The 25,252-nt window shown below is 41.4% G+C and overlaps 1 protein-coding gene across 1 annotated transcript in view; it reads right to left on the reverse strand.

Moving 5' to 3' along the window:
• TXLNB (taxilin beta) overlaps positions 1 to 25,252 on the reverse strand; it is a gene marked incomplete at its 3' end in the record, with an annotated part of 34,288 nt that overhangs the window by 6,497 nt on the left and 2,539 nt on the right. Inside the window, exons 2-7 of the mRNA XM_080342922.1 lie at positions 21,955 to 22,371; positions 19,912 to 20,003; positions 15,939 to 16,109; positions 9,478 to 9,672; positions 7,622 to 7,741; positions 1,940 to 2,014 (exon numbers count right to left, since the gene is read on the reverse strand). Of these exons, the coding sequence (XP_080199048.1) occupies positions 1,940 to 2,014; positions 7,622 to 7,741; positions 9,478 to 9,672; positions 15,939 to 16,109; positions 19,912 to 20,003; positions 21,955 to 22,357 (1,056 nt within the window). The 5' untranslated portion in view covers positions 22,358 to 22,371. The remainder of the gene's footprint in view (positions 1 to 1,939; positions 2,015 to 7,621; positions 7,742 to 9,477; positions 9,673 to 15,938; positions 16,110 to 19,911; positions 20,004 to 21,954; positions 22,372 to 25,252) is intronic.

Raw genomic sequence — 25,252 nt, forward strand, 5'->3', positions numbered from 1 at the left:
GAGCTCTTTCTGCTCTTTCTGCTCTGTGCTTGCACAACACTTTGCATGATGGCATCTGGTCCATGAGGGAGGCCTTTCAGTGTTAACATACTGGAAATAATAATAATAATAATAATAATAATAATGTTACTATTCCCAGTAATTCCAAATGGAGGCTGCTGTGTGACAGGGCTCTCACATGAGCAGAACACCTAACGCATGTCTCATTTCAGCACGCGAATCACTTAATTTTCATTTATGCAAGTCTGGAAAGGGCATATGTATTATCAATGCCTTTGCAGACTTGTTTGACTGGATTTTTCTAAAAGCAATTTTACCATTTCAAATGTATGCTTAATATATTCTAGCTTTTATCAATACCTTCAGTTTCATTAAACTGGCTACAGAGGTCTGCCTGCATACAAAATTCTTTCTGGTTGAACATAAAAGTTTAATTAAACCTGAGAAAATTGGGAGCAAGTTTGCAGTTGGGATGGACTCAGCTGGGAGTCTTTGAGGTTTGATTGTAGAACCTGTCAAACTAGTGTCAACAGCAGTTTATGAGATATTCTTTGGTGCATTACTGGCTTATCTTAGCCTTTGAAAAAAACACATAAAGGAGCAAACCCCTCTTAGCATGTTTCCAGGTTATCGATTTAACACTAACCTTTCTTGACTGTTCAACAGGTAAGAATTAGACCATATACAAGAGCAGAGCTGGAACAACTTATCAGTATGCTTAGCTGTGAGCAGGGGCTCAGAGTGGCTTCCTGATGGCAAAGGAGATGGGCAGCTGAAAGGGGGCTGAAGAACTGACACTCCCAAAGAACCCCCCAAAGCTCTGCTGCAGGGAAACTCACAGAGAGGTCAAAGAAGACAAATCTACACGACTTTCTGTAAGTCTAGGAAAATCTACCAATGGTGTCTCTTTTGAGATGGAAGTCCAGCATGTCAGCAGTGTTCTTACTTGTATTTGAGGCTCATGATTGCATTGCTCTCGAAGTGTAGTATAGACTACCTGTTTCATGTTTTTACTTCCTTCCACTCCAGCCTGATTCTTAGTGTAATTTCAGCAAGTAATTTTATTTTATTGAATGTTTAGAATTCCAACTAAACATTGAAATCCTAGAGGCCTCTTTGTATAAGCCCTTAGTAGGCAGAGTTCCTGCTAAAGGTAATGAAAACTCTGCCTTCACACCTCAGTCTAGAAAAGCATATCAGCACATCAGCTGCAGTTTGATAAACATATTTCATGGTGTGTTTGTATTTCCATGCTTTGCTGGATTAGAAACCTGCCTGAAGGGTAGTTATGGTGAATAATCAAGCCAAGGCACCCACATTGTTGTGCAGTTGGATATTGTAAACCCTCATAAATCATAGCATCATAGAATGGTTTGTGTTGGAAGGGACCTTTGAAGAGCATTTAGACCAACACTCCCACCATGGGCAGGGACACCTTCCACTAGAGTAGGTTGCTCAAAGCCCCATCCAACTTGGCCTTGAACACTCCCAGGGATGGGACATCCACAGCTTCTCTGGGCAGCCTGTTCCAGTGCCTCACCACCCGCATGGTGAAGAATTTCTTCCTGATATCTAATTTGAATCTACCCTCCTTTAGTTTAAAACCATTACCCCTTTTTCCGTCACTACAAGCCCTGGTAAAAAGGTCTCTCTCCATCATTATTACAAGCCTCCTTTAAATACTGAAAGGTTGCAATAACGTCTCCCCAGAGACTTCTGCAGACTAAACAACCCACATGTTGCAGTATGATTTGCAGTATGGGCATTACCTTACAGTTGGCTTGAAAATAAACTGTTTCCTTTGCAATAATCTATGGGACATAGAATGAGGCTAGAAGGAATACACAGAAAGTAGTTTGGATACTTTACCTGGAATGTGCCTCATGGGTTAAAAACTGGGAAACAAAGGCACACCATGCAATCACCTCTCCTACGTCACCTGTGCCTGTAGGACAGTCTCTTGCTCCTTTAACATTTTGGCCTGGAGCTTCCATTCTGCAGCTTGGTTCAGGAGCTGTATTTTGGGCAACAGAGAGAAAATTGTTAGGTCCATAGTTTATCAGCTGGAAATCCTCATCCACCAGCTACCTGTGCTTCTGCCACTGCTACCTTGATAAGGAGTGATCTAACTTTCAGATGAATGTAGTTAGAGGAGTTAGGCAAAACAGAGTATTTACTGCTATCCAGAGATGCAGGGCAAGGCATTTGGTTTCCAAAAGCATATTTGAATAGGAGTTCAAAACCTACATGGAATTAAGTGTGCAATACAGTGGCCTCTAAAAAGTGTGGTATTTAACCATATCTTCACTGGACTTCTAGAAAGTAGCTATGATACTTTCTGGCACTTTCATATCAGCACTGCTCTGTCCAAATTCCTGCTCTCCAGTAAATGGCAAACTCTCTTTTACGTCAATGATCAGGACTTAGCATACAGGTATGGTCACAGTCAGACATGCCGCAAAAAAATCTGTGAGCTTTCAGAAAGAGAATGCATAGTAAATGTCATACATTCACTGCTGCCTGCTATCTTTTGGCTCCATTTGTGTTGACATGGCATCAGCAGAGAACCCCAGCTCAGGGGGTTCTCACTTAGATCACGAAACCATATAATAGTTTCAGTTGGAAGGGACATTCAAAGGTCACTTAGTCCAACTCCACACAATAAGCAGGGACATCTTCAACTAGATCAGGTTGCTCAGAGCCCCATCCAGCCTGGCCTTGAATGCTTCCAGGGATGGAACATCCACCACCTCTCTGAGCAACCTGTGCCTGTGTTTCGCCACCCTCATTGTAAAAAATTCCTCCCTTCTTAGATCAAGGAGGCAGCCCAGGAAGAGCCTGACTGCAGTTTCACGCCTGACTGTTCCTGGGAAGATGGGATTCCCTACTTGAAGGTATTTGGCAACGTGATGTTCTGACATGCAGGCTGCAGATGGGAGGGTCGATTGAGGCTGAATGAATTGTAGGAATGAGGTGTACAGAGGCTTTTCCAGGCTGCAGGTCTGAGTCAGCACTTCCAAAGCACATAGCAATATTATAGCAATTGGTTTAATCTGAAAGCAGGAAACATTTACTGAAGTGTTAAAGACATGTGCCTATCACTTACTGAACATTTATAAAGTATTTTACTGGTTAGGCCGAATATATTTTAGAAAAATAATACTCATGATAGCTTGAGAAATGAGATATAAATAAATTATTTTACCACAGGATTTTTTCTGTTGGATTCAATTGTGCTGTTTAAAAATAGTTCAGTTGGGCCCTGAAAGTATATTGAAAAGTACTGTTTCAGTCAATAGATCCTACTCTCATATTGGAAGCAAAATGTGAGTAGAACCACATGCAGAAAATGTATCTGCTCCTTAATAAAAACATTTCTTCTAGCCATTTTGTTGGAAATAACACATGGAAACTTGAATACCACCTGGCAGATAGCTGAAGATGTACCCTATAAATGCTGACTGAACAACATAATGAATTCCCTCCCTGTCTGTAGCTATTTGTGGCACAAAGACTGCTTGCATTAGCCTTGTTGCCGATATATATATATACATATATATACATATATATATATATATACACTAGCTCTAGAAAAATATTTCTTCCATCAATTTGGCATTTTGATTTGGATTCACTGAATTTTTACCATCTACAGTTTCCTAGACAAGAATGTTTTACAGCTCAAGTGTGCATTCTATTAAGAAATACCATGTTCTGTGGGGTCTTTTGTTTGTGTTTTGTATTTTTTAAAAAAACCTCCTGCCTCTTAACGTTTATTTTGAGAATTTAATTTGATATTTGGTTCAATGGAGAAAAGTCCGGTCCTTGAGTTTAGATATTGTTGACTAAAATTTCAATTAAGTCGTGTCATAGCCAGTAAAAAGAAATGGCATGAGTAGGCCTGGGTTAAACGAGCCTCAGTTTGGGCATTTGTTTTGTTGGGAGTGGTATATTTTAAACACACATTTTTCTTTTTTTTTTAAGCTCGGTTGAAATCTGGAATTTTAAGTTTCACATTTCTTTGATATCTACTTGCTTGGTTTTTTTGTTTGTTTGTTTGTCTGTTTGTTTTTAGGAATCATAGCGTGTCTGATTTGAATGATTTCACGAAAAATGCTTTGAAAACCTTCAGAGTTACCAAGTCTCCAGGCCAGTCCTTACTTCCAAGAACTGGGCTTTTATCATTATTGCCTAAATCTTAACTAGAGTTACCTTAATACTCACTGTCCCTGGGATAATGAAAAGGTCTCACCTCCCACACCATGTCTTCTGTTATAGCACGAGAGATGGACAGAGATGGCAAAGAAAAGTTGCTTCTTTTGCCTGTTAATGAAATCCTTCTCTCTTATTGACCCACATAGGTTCTTCAGCCAGTAAAAATCCAAGAGTTAATAAACTCTTCTGTAATGGAAGCAAACCACAGAGAGGCTTGCTCAAATTTGCATGCGCTTTTATGCAGCCTGAGGTCATCTGCAAGCACCAAGCTGGGAGAAAACAAATGAGGAGAACTGATGCATTTATTAACAGACTATGAAGTGGTAACAAGGAAGCTGAATTATAAAGAAATAAATAAATATTGCATGTGCTGTTTATGAAGTAGCACTTCAGTGAAGTGTGGTGATGTTACACTATATTATTAGAGCTATGATAGCTGCTGCAGGCTGAGGCAGTCACTCAGGACGAAAAGAACCAGTGCCCAGGAACATGCATTCCCATTTAATGACATCGGTCTAGGGACTGGCTTAGTGAAAATTAAGCTTTCCTTTTTGCTGCCAGACTCTGCAAAGTCCAATTATGTAGAAATCTGATCAATACCTTCCAGTCACACACTTGAAAGCCACAGAGGCTTTAAACTGCAATTAATTGCACATCAAAGTTTGTCTTACAAGTGCTAAAAATGTCTGTTATAGGTAGGAAGTCCAAGTAGTACTGACGAGTTATGGGCTCCATAGGTTGCATAGGTTGCATCCTTAGGTTAAGGTGACCCTTTGGGAAGGCCACATGGTATGAACCATTGCTATTTATATAGGGAATTGCATTCTTTGTTGCATGTGTAGAAGGAATGGTGCAAGCAGTGAGATGGCCTGCCTGTTGAGATGTGATGTACAGAGGCTGCAGAAAGGTACACCTCTCCTTGTCTGAGGTAAAGAAGTTTTGTATAGAGACAAAGACTCCTACATGGAAGAACTACCTAGGAAGGCATTAAAGTGAGTGTTCAAGGAGTAATCAGATGATAGATAAAAGAATACAAAAGTTGTCATTTAAAGACATTTTCAACATCCTGCAACAAAAGTCATGCACAGGGATGTAAAAAATGGTATGGAGAGAACTGGTATAAAATTCTGAAAGCCGTTCCCTCCAATGACAGAATGTTGAAATGCAGTAAGGCTCTGACTTTGCACATCACTGAGCTGGAGAGAGTTACAGCTAAATGAGAGGACTTCATCTAAAAGACCTTAATTTCATACATACATATATATACCTTACTCCCACAGACATCAGCACAATAGGGAGTGGGTGGGACTAAGAACTCAGCAATAGGATTGAGGTGGGAGAGAAGTGTGGGCCAGCTCTCTGGGTGCTGGGCTACCTGTTATGAATCATGACATGCTGATCGTGCCTTGACTCATTGCATGGCTTTTGGCCAGTCACTTAAGTGACTTCAGCTAAATCTACCTTGCTCTGAGGTGGCGTTAGCCATACCTCAAAGACAGGATTTTTAAGGATTAATTTGGACAGTGTGAAAAATTTTCTTTGTATGTGGTGCATATCATTATACACCCACTGCTTAAAGGCTTTGTAGCTTGGTTTTGAACCTGTTATTTCATAGGTGCTAGTCATACATACAGCAAAACCATAAATAAAATCTCCCACTCCCAAATGTAGAGGGTAATGATTTTCACTACTTTAAAAGAAAGGAAAATACCAAAACTGTGCATATCAGCTCTGGATAAAATGCACAAAGAATATTTGGCTAGAAATGGGCCAGTCACAGGCAATAGGCAGCCTCCAAACTCATATTCTGTGAGGCACAGCAAGAAAGGTCATTCATTGATCCAAGTCTGTATATGTTCGTTTTCCACAGAGCAAATGCCTGTCTTTTGCATCTCCTGTTTTTGTTTGTTTGTTTTTAATTAATTTTAATTTTGTTTTGGTTATTTGTTTGTTTTCCCAGTATCTGAAACCTGGTACTCAGTAGCAAAACTCTCAGTGACAGCAGTAAAGTAAGCCCAAATCTGCTTTGTTATTGTAAGCCATTTCTTGGAAATATTTCTTGGGGTTTGAATTTGCCAAGAATCAGTGGTCATGAATTAAATTTTGGGGTTTGCCTTTACATATGGACCACAGTGACAGGGAATAACTCAGTTGGACCACAAGCTGTCAGGCAGCAACACGCAGATGTGCACATGGAGAAGCCCCAGCTCCTCTCTCCGCTCAGTATTTAGCTGGGTGTAAAGCTGAGCAGGAGTGGGTCTTCCAGCCACAAGATCAGTGCTGAGAAGGGGGATAAACACTCTCATGGGTAATTTTTGGTAAGAAATGGCTGCTGTGTTTCCCTTTTGCTCTAGCTACGGGACTTAGAGCCTCACTTTTTCATCAATATTTTATGATACTTCAGCCATGCTTGTGCTAAAAATGGGGAGGGGATAAATATCTTATCTTTAGAGCACTCTCATGCTGCTCCTGAGTTAGCTGGAGGACTGGTGAAAACCAAAGCTTTCTCCCATCTGCTGAGAGCCTGTCGCTCCCCCTGGGTAGTCTCAGCTGCTGCCAACACTGAGAAGAGGGACTCTGTGTCTGTGTTGAACCTGGACCCTTTGTAGGTGTGAGGATTACTGTGAAAACACCAGACAACCTGAGAAAATGAATTTTGATCTGATTGGGTTGCAAAACGTATGAGACCATGGAGGAATGCCCTCCTCCTGTCCTAGCTGTATCTGTAGGGGATACCCTGCCTGGAGATGCTTTTCGCTGTCCCCCTGCTAGAGGTGTTCCCTCCACCAGGAAGGGAGGAACTGCAGACGAGGCTGCTGAATGGACCCAGATCCTTTCTGCTTGAAAGAGACCAGTGTGGGCTGGGGGACCTCTGCAAAAGAGAAGGGCAGGCTCTGTCACAGCAAGCAGCTCCTGTGCCCTCCTCTGCTGGCAAAACCAGACTCACAGGAGAAGGCCAGGGGAGGCTCTGAGCCTAGGGGGATAGCTGCCTTCAGCCATCTCTCACTTTAATCCCATGTTCTTGTTCTCCTCTCTGAATGTTTAAACACACTCATTTATCATGAGAGGAAATGAAGTATCAAATATCACAGCTGTTTCAAAACTAATGGCATCAACCTGACGAAATGTCATGATCCACCAACTGTGTAGTAACAGCGAGTTAGCTAGAGCAGTCTCTGATCTAACCTACTGCTCTGCAGTTTGCTTCAAAACTGCAAATGCCGATGAAAGGAGCAGCCTTTCAGAGGCTGTTCCTTTACATTCAGCAGTGACAGTAGCAATAAAAAGGTCTCTGCTACTGCATCCCAGCTGTGACCCAAAGAACCAACATATCAGTGAAATAGCGTGCAGGGCTTGTTTTGGCCTAAAGTTAGCTAAAAGACAGACAGATTAAAAGGATATGTACGTATTCCTTTTCTTTCTGATGTCGCTCCTCAGCTTCCTTCATCATTTCCTGAGACTGCTCCAACTTGGCATCCACCAGTTTCTGTTGAAGTTCTCTGTGCTTAAATATTTTATCAAGGTGCTGTAAGGAAATAAATTCTGCTGAATGTGCAGGTTTAATTACACACACAGACCTTCATGCTCACACATGCACAGCTACCTACCCAAACACTCATAAAACAAAAATATTGCAACACAGGAAGACTCCCAACCTATTGCAATCACTAAAAAGATACAGTGCTGATAAGAACAAACTGTGACAGAATTTGCATGGAAAGTTTAACATGTTTACATTATCTATTTTGATTTATTATAGCAAAAAAATAATCTAAAAATAGCGCCTTAGGATCTTTGCCAGTTCTATGGCCTACATATGAAGTTATTGGTATAATGCAGTATATTTGAAGATTAAATAATAATCAATAATTAAATCAATAATAAATATGCAGGTGACAGACTTTTTTGGAGCTGTTATGTGGTGACCCTAAGCCACTGTGTGGATAAATATGTGAAGACACATTGCACCTGCAGTACTTGGGAGCATCTGTGTGGCTCCCACTGTCCTCTCAGTAAATACGAGCACTGTACATCCCCTTTGCCATAGATGCACAATGTGGGCATGGAGGCCCTGGGTGAAAGTACATGATTGGGGATGTGGAAAACCTCAGACCAGATGAACCAGAGGCCTCCTCTGGCCTATAAAACATCTGGTTCCATGGTGACCTTCAGGAGGTAAATGTTGCTGATAGTCCTCTTCACTCTTCCTGCATTTAGACAAAATTCACAGAGCAAATATTATGAGTGCATCCCTCTGGCTTCACATTGTCTTCTCATCAAAACTACAAGACAGGGATGTACATGTCCTTCATTCAGCATAAGACTTCATACACAATGCAACAGATTTGGAAATGGATGTATCTTGTTGGGCATTCCAGATTGTAAGGACAGATTACTTATATTTTATTCAGTATGATAATGTTGTCCAGTTGCACTGAGGCTCACATTTAAGTGTATTTAGAAACAATAAAAAGACTCGTGATATCTGCTAGCATTCACCATAAAGTAAAAAAAAACAACAACAAAAAAGAGAAGGTAGTTTAGGGTTTCACTGAAGGGTGGTTATTTTTTGTTTCAAAAATTTCTGACCAACTGTAGTGTTTACAGAAAGAATAATTTCCCATCTGTATACTGCCTGCTAGACTTTATGGTGAGCATTGTGCCTTCAAAGAAGAGTCTACTCCAATGCAAAGGGCCTTCTTTATCTGTCTTCTTAATTTACTGCTTCTGAGAAAGGGTCAGAGCATTCACATCAGAGCCCTTCTCAGCTACCTGTGCCTGGAGGGAACAAAAGTGTACTTGGCATCACCAGCAGAACAGGCTGTCCAAAGAGATGGGAGGTGGGAAGTGCTCAGTGGGGCAGGGAGGGAAGCAGGAACAGGTGCTGGGGAGCTCCTTGGGGATTTGGGGGAGCAGCGAGGGGGGTGGGAGGGGCGCAGCTCAGCAGGTGGCTGGCACACCTCAACATTGGGATAAGCCGGCCTCTCTACCCACCATGGCCAGGCTGCCGCGGGTGCTGCAGTCAGGGTGTCTGCCTCAGCAATTCCTTGCCTGCAGAGCTGGCCACGCAGGGCCCGGCAGGCTCGCTGCATGCCTGCTCATGCTTGGACAGCAAAGTGTGATGGAGGCTGCCCTTGTTACCTCCACAAGACACCCTAATGATAGCCATCAGGGGGAACAGGCTGGCGATGCTTCATGCTGTCCCCTGGGGAAGCTGGGTTTACTGCCCATCCCCACGGGCAGCCAGGGTGCTGCTCTCACCTCCTCCCGCAGCTCGTACTGGTCAATGATGCTTTTCAGCTTCTCTGCCAGCTCCGTGTTCTCCTGGCAGAGCTTCATGTTCCTCTCGCTTTGCTGCTCGATCTGAGCCTGGATTTCACTCAGCGTGCCCTGGAAATGATTAGTTATTTCTTTCCTCTTCTCATCTTCCTCTCGTGCCCTCTGAATTGTTTCCTCCTGTTGTTAAATGGGAGAGAAGGCAGGCATGAAAGTGAGATGTATAAGTGGTTCCTGAAAGATACTGTTTCAGAGTAGCATCAGGCTTCCCTTTGAAGGATTATACATGTTTGCATTCCTCTTTGGAGATTTTCTTGCTTTCATCTGCTCCAACATTAGGCATGATTCTAAATTTACAGAGCAAATTATGCAGCGGCCTCGAAAAAATTAGGAACTAAGAATTTGCATTTATAAAGGTGGATGTAGAGCCTAATTTCAGATGAAAGCAAGCCTGGAAAAGGGACATACATGCATGTCTTGATTCATGGTACTGCAGCACAGCTTTTGCTTTGGAAGAAGATATTTAGTGGAGACAGTTGAAAGCTCTTTTATCAAAATACTTTGTGATTGGATTAAAAACTTACTCTTTAGAATGCCTCCTTTTAACTACGAATCCTCATATCAAATTTATGGTCTCTGAGATTTTAATTTTTAAGACAAATACACCACTCTCTGTAGATTTTCTCATTTTCCTTCCCTTACTTTTTAACTGACACCAGCATTTGGACTAATTTATTGGGTGGTGGAATCAAGGCAAGCTTATGGGCTGTTTTTCACAGAATCAAAGCAGAGAATGAGAACTTTGCTTTTTTTTTTTGCTTTTTTTTTTTCCGCTTTTTTTTTTTTCCTTTTTTTTTTAACCAATTGTTGAAATTCAGTTTTGAATTTGTTAATACAAAAGAGAGTGCAGAAAGAATCTGAATTCACTGCTTTGAATCAAGAAATGTGGATTATATTTATTCCCTACTCATTTGCTTCCAGGGCAGTCTGCCCTTCTGGGGAATATAATCCTGACATACAGTGGTCAGGACCATATCTGCTATAGTTACAAATCATGCCAGAACCGTGTTTAAGAATCCGCTCCACAGCCTGCAAATGGCATACTCTAATAACGTTTCGACTAGCATAGTCATTTATGTAAAAACTCTGATAACACTGCGTATGTGTATTTTCTATAAATATGCTTGAATAAAGCCTTAGCTGGCTCTAATGAGGTATAATCTATATCATAAATGTGACATAAAAGGTGTTGATTCAGGCCTTACTCTTAAAGTAAGACAAATACCAAATGACCCAATTTCTATTTAGCATGCACAACACAAGCCTGACCTTGGACAATTGTTGTTCAAGGTAGGGGACGTTTGTCCTTTTGCTGACCAGGGAGTGACAGAGATGACAACTCCTTGGATGATGGGAGGGAAGTATTGGAGCCATTAGTGCTAATAATACCTCAGTGCACAGAAATCACCACGAAGCCCTACAGTGCTCTGCAGTTTACACAAGAACACGTGTGTGCACTCACAAACAGAATAAAACCACGTGTGAGCCCAGGACTCTCACTCTTAAGAGGAAGAAAGAATTTCAGACAGAGCTGGGCAAATGTCGGGGGGGAGGGCTGGTTCAGCATCTGGCCTGGAAATTTGACATGCAAAAAATCTGCAGCAAGATGAAAATGAAGCTAATTTTTTTTTTTTTTTTTTTAAATTTGTGAGAATGATTTTGAGTTAGCCTGAAAAATTTTGCTTGATCAGAATTCAAGCTTTGTTCTGTTTGTAGTTACTTTTTGTTTAACTCTTTTTAGTATAATAGTGGAAAAGAAATGCTGTTCCAAAGTAGAGTTAAAAATGCTACATTGTCAAAATGAAACATTAAATTTTCTTTTGAAAGGGGATGTTTACAAACAATGTCATCCTTTCTACTTTTGTTCAAAACTTTGCCAAATTTCACTTGAATTCCTAGATATTAATAGTTTTGGTCAAGTCAGAACTCCATTTTACATCTAATACACTCTTTAAAAAGCTGCTTGAGCCTCTTAGTTCTCCATTGTATAGGTGCAGCCCTGAGCAGGGAGGAGAATGACCAAGTGTTTTCACTTCAAGAAGTCAGAGTGAGAAATTGAAATTGCATGTCTGGAATCATATTTCTATGGCTTCAAAACATCCTTCCTCAAAAATACTTTGTTGTTTCAGTGGACCAAATGGTGTTATAACATGTCACTGCTGTGATTTAAAGCTCTCTGGAGTAATAAATCCAACAGAATATAAAACAAAAACTTGGTGGATTGTGTGTTTGTCACACTGAGCAGTTCTGTCACAAGGTGAAATGAGACATCCTGAGAATAGCAATCATGCAAATGTTAAAAAAAAAAAAGGCAAGTGTTACTCAGAGGATCTTATTTCCTGCTCATCCTCTCTTCTGAGGTAGAATAATTATACAGAGTACAGAAACAATACAAAGATTCATGGTTAAAGACACTGAGCCAGGAAGCATATAGTTGCAGGGCAAAGTATTTCTCTTGACCTCTTCTCCTTCAGAGAAAAAAAATATTTGAAGAAAAGGGGAGATGAGGTGTGTCCCGGAGAGCTCCTCAGAGTCCTTCGTGAAATAGCAGTGATTTGTTAAATCCTTGAGATCCCAGATACAGATTAAAGGTGGGTGTGGATATGAGGAGCCGGCTGAGCAGAAAGGCGGCTGTGTAGCCTGGGCACTGTGCAGAGACTCGCAGGCATCACCTCTTCCCTGTGCCAAGGAAAAACCCCTCTGTGTCTCAGTGCTCTGTCCTTCAGGTAATACAGTTTCATCCTCAGAGTCTTCTAGGTGCTACCGATAATATCATGTGAATAGTGATGGGTCTTTGGAGGTGTCTGCTTTAAACCTGAACCTTTACCAGCTATAAAGGTCAGGGTGGGGGCTGGATGCTCATGGTGCCACCAGCAGAGCCCTGTGTCCCTGCCAGCTCTGCTCCACGGCTGTGGGGATGGCTGCCCTTCACCCATCTCACCTGGGCAGGCATAGTGTGGCAAACTTCAAAGCATTGGCATCACCCAGATTTTACTATCACATGGCTACAGCCCCAACTCTTCACTTACGTATGTTCCCATTATCTGAGAAAATATACTTTTTTGCCAGTAGACTCCTTAGTCCTCCCCCCTTCATAACGTCATAGTGCAAAGCAAGATCCTTAAGTTTCCTCCAAAATTGGAGGCCTGAAGACAGACTTCTATTTTGTGTTACTGTTGTTACAGATGAAATAGCTGTGTGGAGTCCAAAGTTCCTGGTTTGCTTGGTTGAGGGGAGCAGAGCACAAGGTGTTTAGGATGGTGACATTTCAGGATTATCATGGTGAAATCATAGCATGCAAACCATGTTTTAAATTAAGTATTCAATTTTAATGAGAAAAATAAAGCACTGTAAATTCTTTTTTAGATTTCCAGTTGTGGAAGACCACAGTCCAGCCATAAACTATTGTTCCCTTTCCTCTGCCCTTTCTTAATCTTTGTGCTCCATATCTACCCTATAAAAGACATATTCCTGTGTTCTCCTGCAATACTGCTATCACTCTCATGTTTTACTGCTAAAAATGCAAGAATGCATTGAATAAAAACTTGTAAAATTAAGACAAGGATATTCTGTAGTTTGGGATTTATCACTGGAATGTGAAATTATTTGCAAATAGAAGGGCAGGATCATCTCTGGTTCTCATGCCTCTCTGGCACAACTCAAGAAGACTTTTGGTCTGCTGAAGTCCTGTCAGCCAAGATGACATGAGCAGGGACTTCATTTTCAATGAAGCATTCTCTTCTTTCAGGCATCATGGTCTGAGCCAGTTTGGAGCTGAGCCCATAATCAAAGCTGTTGGTTTATGTGACATTTGTATGAAAGTCATTGCATAATGCACAGCAGCAGAAAAGACAAGGGACCTGAGAGGTTCGTGTCACTACAAGATGCTAAGTAGCCACCAGACTATCAGGTAATTGGCAGAACACAAACACCACGCAGAGAAATGCTGTTGGTCTGAGCAGAGCTACTCTCTGTTGCAGTGGGAACACATTATGCTATTTCATGTACATTTATTCTGCTTTTCTTGGAGGGAGAATTAAACATCTGCTTTCTGCTGTGAAGTGTAAGTGCAAGGATGATCTGCCCTGTGGATTTCAGCGCAGCTCCTTATTGCATATTCATCACCACTTGGCTGCACTGATCTCCACTTAATGGGAATTCCACACACCAGATGAGTGAAGACGACATTTACATGACGTGATGTGCACATAATGTACCACACGGCAAGTCAGAGGAGGTTCATGATCTGGACAGGACAGGTTTCTCCTGTGCTATTGAAACAACACAGTCTCCTACAGTTTTTAATTTCCATGCTTTGGAACATAATCAGAAGTGCTAATCCCAAGTGCTAAAAAATTATGAATCAGCTTCTCTGTCCTGCCAAAACCAAAATAAAAATGACTTAAGCAGGAGATTTTAAAAATAACATTCAATCGATTATCTCGTTTTGGGCCCTCTCAGTACAGTCATAAGTGAAAAAAAATTGCATTCATTTAAATAAGCACATGAGATTCTGGAGATTCACAGATGTCCAGGAGCTAAAGCTTAAAGGCAAATATTCTAAGAATTCTGTTAAAATTCTTAGAGAGACAAAACTGCATAAAGATATTTAACACCTTTGTTTATTAATTTAATCCTCATTCATTCTGCAAGGATGTTTTGTCTTACTGTTTTATTTAACTTTGTTGTTTTTACACTGAAAGCACAGGAACCAGAGGAAAGCTATTACTCAGGATTTCTTAAAAGGTCTCCAAGTTATTGGAAAGATGTGGCTGAAATGTGAACATTTGTTCCTACTACAAGATCAGCTCAGATACCTTTCCTGGCTTACCTGCATGGGTACAGGATAAAAATCAGAACTGAGTCTGAAATTAACAGGTTTATTTAGGGGACCTAGTCTCAAAGTAAAACAGTCCAACAGGTGGAAAGATGTTGGAAAGAGACTTTGCTAAATTTGAAGATGAAATGTGTAATTAAGTATTTATATGCAAAGAGAAAGGAAAAATCATGCTCTCTACTAGAGAGATTAATAAGCATATCATAGCTGGGAAACTGTATGAAGAATTCAACAAAAGCTGTTCCAAATATAATTATTTTTTCTCTATACCACCATTTCCACTGATTTGTTCCACTGATACCATTTGTTTGTTTGAGAAATCTCATTTAAGTCTATGCAAAGCACCGTATGCTGTACTCTTAAATCACTTTAAAATTAGCTTGTATTTATTTTGAAAGATTTTGCCCAAAGACAACGTGGTAAATCAGTGTGGATCAATACTGAGATGTAGCTCAGGTCTGTTACAAATGACAGGCACAAATACTATTTGCACTGCCAGTTTCGTGCTACTATAACTGAGCACACAAAGATTTGCTTCCAGATTTTTCAACTATCTGTTAAACTGCTTTTGTCCTTCTACATGTGCACAGTTTGAGTGTGTACGTGGCCGTTTCCCCTCCCAGCTATATTCTTACCAATATACTATGAAAGTCAGTGACAGACCTTGAAGGCCGGCTCCTGAGGTGGTGGAAATCAATGAAAATCTGTCACAGTTAGCAGAGGTTATATCAGGTGAAATTCTTGCTACTGAGAATTCATATGTGTAATTCTATACATAACTATATCCCCATAAAGAAGGATTTTGAAAAGATCAAAGGAGAGGCTTTTTCTATTATAATAACATCACCATCATTAACATGTACTCAGGGAAAAGGAAGATCACAACAGAAATACAGCTCTTGAACACAAAAATTCTTAAGAAGCATAATTATATTATAAATTTCGCATTTACATGGCATGATGCACCAAGCAGTAGGCAGACATCCACATGGAACCCAGCCTTTTGACACTCCTGAAAATTTCCTTTTTGAACTGATTCTTGTAATCCAAATGACTTCCACAAACAGTGTTGGCATTCTTCCTGTCTTGAGGTTCAATGTCTTGAGGCAAACGTCCTGATTGACTAACTCTCACAGATCACCCAAAAATGCCCAAGTGATGAAACTGCATGAAAACACCCGCCAGCCTTCTGTGTGTCCCCTGGAGCAAGGCTGGTGCGCCTGTTGTTCTGGCCATGCACTCACATCTGCAGCCTCAGGGACCTGGTCTGTCAGCACCACTGGTTTTATCTGCACTGAGCTCCCTGTTAATCCAAGGAGGGCTTACAGCTAATGTGTTCAAACTCGATGTCCAAAAATGCTTTGATATAGCCAAACGAGGAATAAAGGGGTCTTGGTATAAACAGGCCTAAGACTGGAGTGTATATGCAGTTATATATTGCACATGCAGATGCAAAAGTCTGTTAGATTTGATACTAGAGCAAGATGGGAAGGCATCAGCATCTTCTTCCCTCCTGACTGTCGGCTACCTTGATGAAGCCACCACTCACCTTGAGGTTTTTGTTGTGCCTCTGGAGCTCCCGGCAGAGGCTCTCGAGCTTGCTGCGGGCGAGGATGGCTCGGCTGTGCTCGCTCTGCAGCTGGTCCTTCTCCTTGGTGATCTGGGCCTGCCTCTTCTGCAGGTACTTGAGCTTTTTCTGCTCGGCACGATGTTCTTCAAGCTGGGCAGGGAACAGGGATTAAAATGAAAAAAAAAAAAGAGGAAGAAAAGAGGAAACTAGTTCTTTTGATTTGGGGGAAGCCTTCACACTTTCTTAACCTCTTAGGAAATGTTTTCTATTTATCAGCATTAATGGGAGAGGAGCAAGCAACCTGGAGGAAGTCTCAAGCCTGCTCACTGCAACAGTCACAAGTGTGCTTGTAGTGTGGCTGAACATAGTTTTTAACACTCTTTTCACACCGCTTCAGCCCTTCCTTCTTTGAGTTGAATTTCTCTGAAGGACATGTGTGAGGTTTTTATTTTTGTTTCAACATTAGGAACTGGAGCAGCCGGCAGTGCTTTACATGGTGAGATTTCTCCAGATCATGAAATAAAGCAATAGCTGCTCAATCTGTTTTGCAGCTTCCTGAAAAAGAAGCAGCTTCCTAGCTACCCAGGAACCTGCTGGAAAAAACAACAGCAAAAAGAGGTGCTGGAGACTGCGGATTCCGTCTGTATGGGGGTTTTGCTGCTGATGGAGCAGAATGCTCTTCAGAGAGGAGTCCCCCCAAAATGATCTGTAGGCACCTCCTCTTGCCAGGCTTCTCTTGCTCCCAGGAGCACATGGGAGAATCTGTCAGTTGTGTTTCTGGAGGTCCTGTCATCAACAGGGGTGGGTTACAGTGAATCAAACCTCTTTTGTGCTCTTCATCTCCACGTAACTACCACAGAAAATATGGACAGTCAGTCCCTGACATTCACTTGGGAACCTGCTGTTGCTGTGGGTGGGTGGCTCCTGCCTCCCCAGAGGGCTGTGGAGGAATAACGGTGTATTTGGAGGAGGGATGAAGGTCAGCAACAGAATTACTAAGAGCAGTCACTGCACGGACTGGTCATTTCTTCTGACACGTGCCCATTACTGGCTGCTCTGAAAGAAAGAATTCCTGCACTGCAAATTAACACCATGACAGATATGTCAAAGAGCATTTCACCTCTTAAGCTTTTAAAGATCTTGTCTCCCATTACGACACACTCCTCGCCGCATTACAGGCAGGCATACATTGTGAGATATTTCTGAAGTCCAGATGTTTTCTGGTTGAAAACCAGCAGCATATGAGCTGCAATGGGCAACCCTTAATAATGATAGTTGCTATTAAGATTACTTTATCTAATAATACGTACCAATAGTATTAATTATTAACCCAAATATGACTGGGAAAGTCTGTGAGTGCCGGGAAATGATGTGCAGCTCAAACAAGACAGTCAACAGTCACCGCATTTTACACATTCTTTCCCCGAGGATCTGTTTTCTGCAGATGTTCTGTAATTTATGCTTACAGTACAGAGCTCTATGTACTATCAATCAAATCAGGCACACCACAAAACAATGCAGTCATCAGCTTGGCGTATATTTACAGTTTATGCCCAACTTTCGGCATGTGTATTGTGTGTTTTTACCCTAGTAGATCAGAATAGGAGCTTTTGCATCTCATCAAGCTGCACTAGCTAAAATAATTTTTCTAGTATTGTAGGAAAAAAATAGCCTCTTTGTAATTAAGGCTGAGATTTGTTTTCCTTTACAAGCTTGATTTTGGCTCTTTCTCCTTTGCTTTTAAAAACACAAAAAAGATTCGTTTTGCTTCACATTTTGCATGTGTAGCCTGTGCTGAGCGGATAATTATTTATCCAAATTTTAGATGATTCACTCAAGCTGTGCTTGAGATAGCTGGCTTAGAATAAAATAGGTCTTAATCGCGATATGAAATGTCTTCCAAGCATTTTTTGCTCTCTCTCTCTCCACCCCTCCCCACAAAAGAAAAATTGGCTTGCACTAGAAACTAATATTTCATGGTTCTCAGGAGTGCCTAAGATATGGTTTCATTCTTACACTGAAGAAGGGAATTTACTGGTAAATTGGAACGACAAAAGGGCCTCCAATGCTACATTTTGTATGAATAATTAATTAAATATTATCTAAAATTAACTACAAATAGAAGAAATCCTGATTTTGGAAGGCCGACCCAGAGAGAGAAACTCTCAATTTAGGAAAAAAAAGTTTTATCTTGACCTCACTGCAGACAATAACGATACTAATTTATTTGCGTATACTTCTTGTGCTCAACACTTGTGAGACCCTCAGGACCTCTGAAAATAAACCAGTCTCAAACAATTCTGCAACAGCTGTTTGTAGGCAAAAGCTGTAGTGAAGCAGAGTCTGCTTTACTAACACTCTGCCTACACCAGTATTAGTGAATGAAACATTCTCTAATGGCGAGTAATGTGGCATGGATTGTGCCAAAATGGCTAAACTGTCCTCTTCTCCTGTCCCTGCAGTCATGGCATCCTTCACACTAGCCCATGCTCTTCCCTGATGCCTTCCATTTTCTGGTGTTTTCTTTTCTATAGGCTGTGCCAGGGCATGTGCATAAATAGCACATGCATAAATAGTTAAATAGCATATAGCTGGGTGGCTGTGGGGAAGTGCTGATGCTGTGTGGGGTCACAGCTGGGCACAGGTGGCAGCAGCAGCACTATTTAATGCAGCTGAAGCCATTGCCAGCACCCAGCTCAGCCTGGCACATGGCTGCACCTTCCCCTGAGCAGCAACAAGGGTTTGTGTCACTATGTGGCGGTTCACCAGGCGAGAGAGCTGAAGGCTGGAAAATAACTTAGCAAAAGCAAAAAGTGACCTAAAGTGTGTGATGGGGATGGACAAGAGGGAGCAGAGATAGTCATAATTACTACACCTGAGTGCTGATAAGTTATTAGAATGATAGGAAGTCCTGAGTTGGAAGGTACCCACAAGGATCACACTACACCCCTCAGCTGTGCTGAGTGAGCAGTATAAGGCTTTTTACAATAAGCTTGCAGTTGTATTTATTAACTGATTTATTTCAGTGACATTACACAGGATGTCAAAACCGAATGTTCAGTATTTTTTTGTCTTAGCACCTTTCTCCTGCATGGGCTATTTGCAATATTGCCCCTGTTTTATACAGTTGCTCCAATGATGCTTGAATGCATTGGAGAGTATATTATAGAGGAAGAAGATGACCTATTTCAGTTAATCTGTGGGTGTGAAGTCTCTTTAAGCACAAGCTAAACCATCATCAGCCTGAGCCAAATTTATGAAATCAGAGGATTTTACATGAAAAAAGAGAAAGCTGAACTTCACATAATGATGAGACATGGACGCATCTGCACATAAAACCAATTACAAAGTCATTGTTCTGCTTGGCAAGTCTTTTAGCACTTCACAAAAAGTAAAATGCTGCAGCCCTTTCATTTGTAAGATTTCCACAGCTTATGGCCACAGAACCCTGTAACGACTTATTAGAAAAAAGCACTTGATCTAAAAATAACCTTTCTTAAGTGTGGAAAGAACAGAGGTCACTGGCATTGTTACAGGGGTGACATTATGGTGGCAGGGGCTTTGATTCTTCATTTCAGTATGTTGTGGTTTCTCTTACCATTAGCCTCAGGTTTCTAGTTCCTGGTTGTCTGCTTCCTAACTTTTAAACTAAACCCTGCACTATTTTTAAAAATTATTATTAAATCATTCATATGTAATTTAAAGCAATACCTGCATATGGAGGTATGCAAAACTCCTTGCAGAAGACAAAGGCAAGAGCCCAGCTTGTTTTCCTCACTTTTTCTCTCCTGCTCATCTCTAACTGATTATTTAACCCAGACAACTATTTTGGCATTCACTTAGCAGGACAGATGCTACTACTACATGAACTTTGACCATGCTGCATGGCATATGGTTTTTATATCTTACTGTATAGACAGTTTGCACAGAAGAGAACCAATGTTGTACTAACCAGCTCAGCATACTTCTTAAATAACAGATCCAGCTTCTCCTCTGGAGTATTCAGCTTGTTCAAGCTTTGCATCAGTAGGGTGCCTTCCTTTCCTTGAAAAAAAAAAAAGAAGCAGAGATTTGATGGTAGAGGTAGTTTGTAGCTGGTGTACTGTTATGAAATTGGTTGTCTGATGCATGAATCTGTAAAAACTCAAGGAGAAATGAGGCATTTTGGAACGAAACAAATAATTTTTTTCTATGAATTCATGTTAGTTTCTTCTCCTCACAAGAACAAACATGCTCAAATTTTCTTCTATTTCAGCCCTCAGTAATGTGCTGTCTTCTAGCAAAAGCCTTTTTTCTGTATAAACTAATTTTACTGTATTGTTTTTCTAATGTCACAGGGTCACATATATGGCACATTTGACTCCAGAGGCTCAGAAGCCAGATATCTTTGCAGGCAAAAACTGATCAAAGCTGGTGTAATCAGCTCCTGCACTGCTCAATCCATGCAAGACAGAAGGAAGATTAAGTCAGGTAGAGAGACTATAGTGCAGATGGAAAAATCAGAGAGTGATGGGTACTGCCAGCCAGGTCTGGGCTACATGATCCTGATGTAAATCAGTTCTCTGACCTGGTAAAGAGAGAATGAATACCAGAGACAATGCTTTCACAGTCTAATAACTATCTGGGCATGCATAGCTAATTCACTGCGTAGCCATTTATATATTGCTTCCCTTCTGATACCTCTTGGTATTCATTTCAGCCCTGAGTATGAGCTGGAGCTTGAATACCACTTGTTCATCAAATACAAAATATCCCTGGTGTACCTGCAGATAAGCATGGCTGTGGTGCCAGGGGCTTGGCTGTGCTTTTCCAAATGCTTCTCTTTCCTGAGTTTGTGAGAGCAAATTTGCTTTCTGCTTTAGGCTGGACTTTTTCTACTTTAAGCCTAATGCAGTCCAGAAGTACTGCCTGTGGAGAAAATCCACTATTTCACACTAAATTGTCTCTACAGTAACAATATAAATAAGTTCACGAGAGCTAAAATCAAATCCTGGAGTGAAAACTGTTGAAAGTGCAGCTGGAGCGCCATGCTTTGGTACTTTCACTGATCTTGGAGAGGTACCAATAACTGCATCTAAGCCAGGGCAATAGAAATGGGGGAGCTTTCTCCTGGTTATTCAAGGCACTTGGAAAAAAAGCCCTGCACTGTTCTATGCTTAGTCCCCTGCCTGTCAGAACGTCCTGCAGTGATTTTTTCTATAGTCTTGATCTACGGCTGGGTTCTGGTTCTCACACAAAGGTGAAGCTTGAAGATCGGCGGGAGTTTAACGAGGGAAGGGAAACAAATTACATGCTTATTAGATTGGGATGTAACTACATTGCTCTCTAGTGGCTGCCCAGCAGAAAGGACAGCAGAAAGGACAAACTTCGCACAACTTGCTGACTTCTTGCTGGCTCAGCTAACAGAGCACTGCCATGGCCGAGGAGCTCTCTAAGCACTGTGCTTAGAGAGAAAGAGCACATTGGCTTATTTCACATAGTCCATCATGAGTCTGGAGGTCCGCTAGATGAAAAATAACCTGGGCATGTTAGTGAATTTGTTCTGCAAATTCCCACACCACATAATAGCACCATTAGCACTGTTAGGACTAGTGAGAAATCGTAACTGAGGAAGCAGGGGAAGAAAAATTTACTGAGGCACAAATGAGAGATCAGGTTTTCTTTCTCTAAGTAGCAACTTTCTGCAGTGTGCCGTCAGACTCACAGCTTTGGCTAATTAGTTTGAGTGGCCCAATAGCACATCAGAATTGTGTGATACAATCCTAAGCTTTTGTCTTTTTCAAAGGACTAATATCTGATACAGCCTATGTGTATCTGCTTTGTAATTGCTGAAAATAATTATCAGTTAAAGAAAAGTTGTAACAGTCACCATAACTTTCAGTGGTAACTAGAGGTCCCCATCATCCATTGCAGAGGCTTAACATGGGAAAGAGCAAGAACCAGGGAGGTTTTATTTCTGTCCACAGAAGGGCTGGGTAAGTATGCAAGTACTTGCCTAGTCCTTTCAGGATTTTCTTCTCCAGCTTTTGCTCTTTGCTGCCGCTGGGCTCCTTTGCTCTGGAAGCATCCCCAGGAGCCAGTTTCTCTTTCTCACCCTCCTCATTTGCATCCTCACACTCAGCATCCTCCACGCTGCCTGGCTCTCCCTTCTCAGGCCTGTTGGTTCCCGTAGTGGTGCTTTCCTTCTCCATCAGGCTCACGGCAGACCCGTAAGTTTTTATAATGTCCTCCAGCTGCCGGCTCAGCTCCTCTGAGATGTCACACACGGCTCCTTCGGGCCAGGTGCTTGGCTGTTCCGTGGGGGCTGGAGCAGGGGGCTGCGAGTCTGGGGCAGCTTTGTCCCCACTCTGCCCCTGGATGTCCTGCCCGGGCAAGGTGGGAGACTGGTCATTCTCCATGCTTGGTGCAGTACCTGACAGAAAACACATGGAGGATTAATTTAAAAGCAGGCAAAACCAGTCTTATAACTGCTCCCAAAACTCAGCCAGCATGTGAGTGATTTTGTGCGGAATTTGGTATGGCACCTTATCGGTTGGCTCTGGCTTGATGAATATGTCACACTTAAATGAACAACCAAAGTGATTTGCCTGAGGGAGAAAAGCAAATTATATACTTTCCAAGAGGAAAAATATGCCCAAAACTAATACTTAAAAATCAAACCCTTTTATTCCCGTTGCCAGCAATAACGCACAAAATGACACCTGAGTCATTTCTATCACTTCCCTCCCTGAACATACTATTTGCCACTTGTTTACTTTTTTTGATCTATTTATCTGCAAATGCTGGCTAGCAAGGTGGGCAGCTTTACTTCAGAGCTGCATCAGTTTCATTTCCTATTTCTCTCCTGCCAGGACATCTTAAGTCGATAATCATGAAAAATGAATATTTTAAATTAATCTGGTGCACTGAATACTGCACTATGCTCTTAGAGAGCCCAGCATGGTGCTTGATCTACAAATGGCCTGGCTTGGCACTGTCACAATAATGGCAAAGAATAAGATAAACAGCTATAAACTGCTCTTCTCTTGTATTTGCTGCATGCTGCTGACAGCTTGTTTAACAAAGTACAAAAACTGGAATAAATCACAATGAAGTAAAAGTGACCAGAAGCACCATGGTCCATGGTGTTTTCTGGGGCAAATTTCAGATAATCTGTTCCAAATTTGCAAAGAGAAGATTTTGTTTTCCCACCGCTTTGGGCAACCACACTCAGCCAGGTGAATCCAAAGCCCCCAGTATCTGTGTTCCTCTGGAGGCTGCTCTGGCTTACCCGGGACCTGGCAATGAGGGTGTCAGCAAGAGCATCCACACCAGCTCCTGCAGGTGTGTACCAGTAGAAACAGCATCTCTGACGGCATGTGGCTGGAAAACTCAGTGTAGAGAAAACTCCTGCCTTCCCAGAGTGTCAGCAGAGCTGCTGCCAGCACTGCATTGCCCTCACGAGGTAGCACAGAGGTGCTGGATGCACAGCTGGGTGTCACCCTGGAACCAGCCCCCACTTCTGCTTGACTACATGCTCCATACTCTTTATAGCCAATGAGTCCTTTCTTTCTTTTTCAGGCTGATTTTTGTTCCTCCTTTTAATGACATGATTTACAATGGTATCAATGGGGAACAAAGAGAGGAAAAAGATTGCTTTCTCAGTTCTGTTCTAGCATTTGAGGTGACTCTTTCTTACTTTCCGAAAAACAACTTGCTTTGAAAACATGGAGCTAACTGGGAAGCACTTTGTTCTCTGTTCAGTTGCCTCTAATCTTTATCTTCTATGGTGTCTAAATTTCTACAGCTTTCAAAATCATAAACTAACTTGGCCAAAGGCAGCATATGATAAGAAAGATGTAATTTATTGTCACACAGAACTCAGTGTTTGTTATTAAACTTTCCCCAGTCAAAGTGATGTTTGGAAGTGCAGTGACAGTCATCACTTAGGCAACATTTTCAAGATTTGATTGTCTAGCTATTTTATAAGATAGTCAAATATTATAGTTTATAATCTCTCAAGCATTTAATTGTGAACCTATGATTGAAAGATTTGAGTGAGGTTTAGGATGTGCTTGAAAACTGTTAGCTACAAATTCCTTCCCCTGCAGTCCTCCCACAGGTACAACTTGCCAGTGGGAACAGTTTGGGAAGGCAGCTGGACCTGGTCCCATAGACCCTGTCAGACAGACACACCCCATTCTTTCCTTCCTGTATGTGGCATGGTCATTATATCACTGCAAAGTGATTGTAAAATTATATCTGTCTGATTTTATTTCATATTGAGTTTAATTTACATTGAAATATTAGACCCTACATGCGCAATTTAGGTAAATAATTCCAGATAGCATGAATGTTAGACTACAGTTTGTGATCTTGTTTTAACTAGAGATAATTGACTGCCAATTAATTCAAGGTCAGTTAGATTATTGTAAATGCTAAGCTAGAAGCTCCACAAAACATGTGTTTATCTCTGACATGGTCAGACTAGTGTTTACAATTGTATTCATTAATTTTAATTAACTGACAATTGGCAATCAATCAGCCAGAAATCCCAGGTTCACCAGCTTTTGTCTAGACAGAACAAAAGTCTCACAAAGTACATCCCTGATTTAAACTAGCTACTTTTGTAACATGTGCATCACAGAGGGAAAACAGGATTGCTAAATGCTCCATCTCCAAATATGAATTTCTCTTCTGACTACCTACTCTCTTTGTAAGAAGGCACAAGCTGACACAGTTCTCACTGCACCCTGACTCTCTCCGTTGTCTGCCTCCTGACTCCCAACTGCATCCCTCATGGAGCAGCTCAGTTTGGCTAAAGTTTTCCTCCTACGTAAGTCACAAAGCATGTCTGCAAACACAGTAGGCTTTAAATCATCAGCGGTGATTGATTTATGCACAGTGTTTCTAAGTAATTAGGAAAAACACAGGTGAATGAAAAAGAAACTGGATGTTTAGAATAAAGGACACAAGGACACAAGATGTATAAACACTGGCCGCACAGGAAATCTTCCCTAACATAGCTAGAAAGGGGTTAGTAAAAATCAGTCTCTGAAACCATGGCAATTCACATCTGCTGAGGTTCAGTCCACCAGCCTGAGCATGCAGGAACCACAGAAATAGCCAGCAAGAAAACTTTAACCCTAGGGTAGCCACCTGATGGATTCTACTGGGGATCATATTTACACATACAAATAAATATTTTAATGTTTTATTCTGTTGTCCTTCAGGCTGAACCACGGATCTGCTAACTGCTTTCAGCACAAACACAGTACCTGTTAAGACTTCTACACCTTGTTTTGTGTAACAGC

Source organism: Nesoenas mayeri (genome assembly GCF_963082525.1).
Source record: "Nesoenas mayeri genome assembly, chromosome: 3".
NCBI lineage: Eukaryota > Metazoa > Chordata > Aves > Columbiformes > Columbidae > Nesoenas > Nesoenas mayeri.